Raw genomic sequence first — 3,759 nt, 5'->3', positions numbered from 1 at the left:
AAGACATTGAGGCTGTCTGTAGGGGGAGGAGGGGGAGGAGGTGTTCTACAGTAAAGACATTGAGGCTGTCTGTAGGGTGAGAATAGCATATGACCAATAAACTCTGATTAGATTCATATGAAGTAATTCTGAATGTAGTAAACAGGAGGAGGGGGAGAAGGGGTGAACAGGTAACTGTGAAACACAAATAACACTGTATTTAGCCATTAACCCCAATTACACCGTGAAACCAAATATTTTCCAGAAACATGTACGACCCCCTTATAATGCCTTATCATCCCCTCCTCTGCCCATCCTGTCTTGCTGGGTGCACTACGTGTCTCTACTATCATACCACTGACATCAATCAAGGGCCCTTTCACACTACACAGCCAAGCTGAGCCAAGCTGAGTCAAGCTGAGTCAAGCTGAGTCAAGCTGAGTCGAGCTGTGCCAAGCTGAGTTGAGCTGACCCAAGCTGACCCAAGCTGAGCCAAGCTGTGCCAAGCTGACCCAAGCTGAGTCAAGCTGAGCCGAGCTGACCCAAGCTGAGTCAAGCTGAGCCGAGCTGTGCCAAGCTGAGCCGAGCTGTGCCAAGCTGTGCCAAGCTGTGCCAAGCTGTGCCAAGCTGTGCCAAGCTGTGCCAAGCTGAGCCAAGCTGTGCTGTGCTGGCAAGGTTACATATTCACCATAAGTGCTGGGATGGTCAAAAGAAAGGCAATATCTGACCCAGCTTGGTATGGTTTGGGTTGACAGGATATTGTATGAAACCGGCACACGTGTCATCTCACCTTTTCCTGTCGGAGAAGACAAACTTGCGTAGCTTCAGGTCTCCTAATACGATGCCATGCTGGTGACAGTGTGTCACGGCCGACGCCACCTGGTGAAAGAGCTGTGCCGCCGGCCCCTCGTCCAAACGCTTGCAGCTCTTAACGAAGGTGTGCATGTCCCCGTGGTCCTTCTCTAGGAAGACGTATGCCCAGCGCTCCCCCAGGACAATGTCTCGGATACGGCTGATGTTCCTGTGGACCGGCAGGATGCGGTAGGCCCGGAGCTTCTCCTGGTACAGACCCATGTCAAACACCTGTGAGAACAGAGACAGGGATCTATCAGGGTGGATTCAGATGTATCAGCTTAGAGTTTGGCCCCATTGGTGTGAGTCAATACGTATTATAATCGTCTAACAAATCCAATCCATTGAAAACAACTGATTTCTAATGTTTAGTGTTTAAACCTGTAGGCTCAGTGTGGGCTCAGCTTKTTTATGAGAGTTTTGRCCCCAAGGGGTGGAGAGAGCGGACTTCCACCAATAATAACATTTGTTTGTTATTTAATGTGTTAAAATTAGGGGACGCAGGTCTCCCAAACGACACCTGGTTTTAATCTCATCTGTGATCAAGGTTGGTCTTTATTTAAAGCACCTGGAACAGGAGAATGATGACTCTACATTTCCACTCCAATGTTTGCATATCATATTTCACCCATGGTGTGGCGTATTCTACTGACGGGAATGCAAACGAGAGGAGTTGATAAACAGCGGAGAGGGTGTGATGTGTGACATCATCAGCTACGTAACATAAACTCTAATGAAAGATGGCCACGGTTAAGTAGGCTTTTACCATATTATTAGTTTTTACTGTATTATTAGGCTTTTACCATATTATTAGTTTTTACTGTATTATTAGGCTTTTACCGTATTATTAGGCTTTTACCGTATTATTAGTTTTTACTGTATTATTAGGCTTTTACCGTATTATTAGGCTATTACCGTATTATTAGGCTTTTACCGTATTATTAGMKTTTTACCGTATTATTTGTCTATTACTGTATTCGGTTATGACTTTATTATTATGATTTATACGGTATTATTCAGCTTTTACTGTATTATTAGGCTTTTAACATGTTATTAGTATTTTACCGTATTATTTGTCTATTACTGTATTCGGTTATGACTTTCTTATTAGGATTTTACTGTATTATTAGGATTTTACTGTATCATTAGGCTATCACCTTATTATTACTCAATGTGCAAAAGGCGCAAGGAGTATTTGGATCATTGGCCACTGCTCATCAATGCATAACATAATGAATAAATGAATGATTTCAGATGATTTAAATAGGCTACTGATACATTATTATTTCAGTTAAAACGTTGTATAATGACACCAAAGGGTTCATGAAGACTAGGCTTCATGTGAGGTTGTGTGCTGTTGAGCAACACACCACATCTCAGAAACAGTCATTCATTCAAAGAAATTGCACAATGAATGGTTATGGTCTTTGGACTTACCTTGCACACCAGCGCGTCTCCGGTGTCAATGTTGAGTGCGCTGTGCATCCTGTCCTGATCAGCCATATGTAGGAGCAGAAACTGGCCTATCCGGCACGGACCTTGATGGGTCGGGCCYCTCAAGGGGACCGGGGACAGCAGTGACCCTGGCGAGCTACCGAGGAGCCCCGCGTCACCCGGAGACTCACTCAGCCTGGCGCATTTGGACACCAGCTCTTCACCCGTTTCTGAGTCTTCCCGTTTCTGTCCGACTCTTCTCGTGGGAATGCAAGGGACCGGGTTGCTCCACTTAACGTTTATCATTCTAATAGAGCAAATTATCACTCTGCAAACGAGAATCAAATGAACCGTGTATTGTATCCAAATCAGATTACTTTTAAGATTAATGGCAAATTGTGCTTTTCATTATTGTAGCTTCCTATGCGCGTGGAGCAGCTTCTGTCCCAACGCTTTTCATAAAACTGCAACTCTTACTTCTCAGGTTTAAATCTATTTGTATGCTGCATCAAGAATCTGGTCGTGGAATGTATCCTTCCGTGTCAAATCTGGTCGTGGAATGTACAGTTTCCGTGTCAAACCCCGTCGTCGCTTTTTGGGGACAGCCCCAGTCCAGTCAGTCCCCAAAAGGGTCTCCCAAAGGTCCGTCTGGACTGGAGAGAGGATGTCCAGAGAGATCGCGTTGTACTTTCTGGTGTGAAATTCTACCCGCTGTACGGAGAGAGAGAGAGAGACAGTCTAGCTGTAGCGCAGAGCAGAGAAAGCTACAGCTGATTCCAAAGCCTTACGCTCAGTCGACCAGCGCCGCAGGAACTCCGCCCGGTTCAGCCTCCTCTTGAATGACACATGCAGCCTCTGGCGACGATTGAGCAATTCACACACACCACACACACCACACACACCACACACACCACACACACCACACACGCATTACACAGGCCGATAACACACAGCCTGCTTTGACCCTGTTATTACACAGGCCCATAACCCATCATCATAAATTAATGTGGGTCATATAGCCTACAGTTGGCCTACTATGACAAGGCGACAAGGTCTCAATAAATAGTTAATCTGAACCAAATAGTCTTACTATTGGCGATAGGTAGCCTAGAGGTTAAGAGCATTGGGCCAGTAACCGATAGGTTGCTGGTTTGAATCTGTGAGCTGACTAGGTGAAAAATCTGCTGATGTGCCCTTGAGCAAGGGACTTAACCCTAATTGCACCTATAAATTGCTCTGGTTAAGAATGTCTGCTAAATCAGTGGTTRCCAAACTGTGGGATGTGTTATGTGTCGTCGCACCCCATCTGGCTTTCAACTTACTCTTGAAAGTTGTAATAGTAGAATGCTCAAGGTGCAATTTCTAAATTGGATAGTGAATCATCAGTTTTTCTCTTGTCATGTCAGTCATTACAGACCTTAGAGAGCTATTTATAACCTGTCAGAAATGTCCAGATCAACTAGRCAACGTTTTTTAGCCCATAGATTTTGTAGT

The 3,759-nt window shown here is 44.9% G+C and overlaps 1 protein-coding gene across 1 annotated transcript in view; it reads right to left on the bottom strand.

Annotated features, from left to right (window-relative positions):
* trib1 (tribbles pseudokinase 1) overlaps positions 1 to 3,400 on the bottom strand; it is a 13,674-nt gene extending 10,274 nt beyond the window's left edge. The window contains exons 1-2 of the mRNA XM_024140982.2: positions 2,269 to 3,400; positions 770 to 1,062 (exon numbers count right to left, since the gene is read on the bottom strand). Coding sequence (XP_023996750.1) covers positions 770 to 1,062; positions 2,269 to 2,571 — 596 coding nt within the window. The 5' untranslated portion in view covers positions 2,572 to 3,400. The remainder of the gene's footprint in view (positions 1 to 769; positions 1,063 to 2,268) is intronic.
* Between the last annotated feature and the right edge of the window lie 359 nt (positions 3,401 to 3,759).

This window comes from Salvelinus sp. IW2-2015, unplaced genomic scaffold (genome assembly GCF_002910315.2).
Source record: "Salvelinus sp. IW2-2015 unplaced genomic scaffold, ASM291031v2 Un_scaffold2349, whole genome shotgun sequence".
Taxonomy (NCBI): Eukaryota; Metazoa; Chordata; class Actinopteri; order Salmoniformes; family Salmonidae; genus Salvelinus; species Salvelinus sp. IW2-2015.
This window is presented reverse-complemented; position numbering and strand designations above follow the sequence as displayed.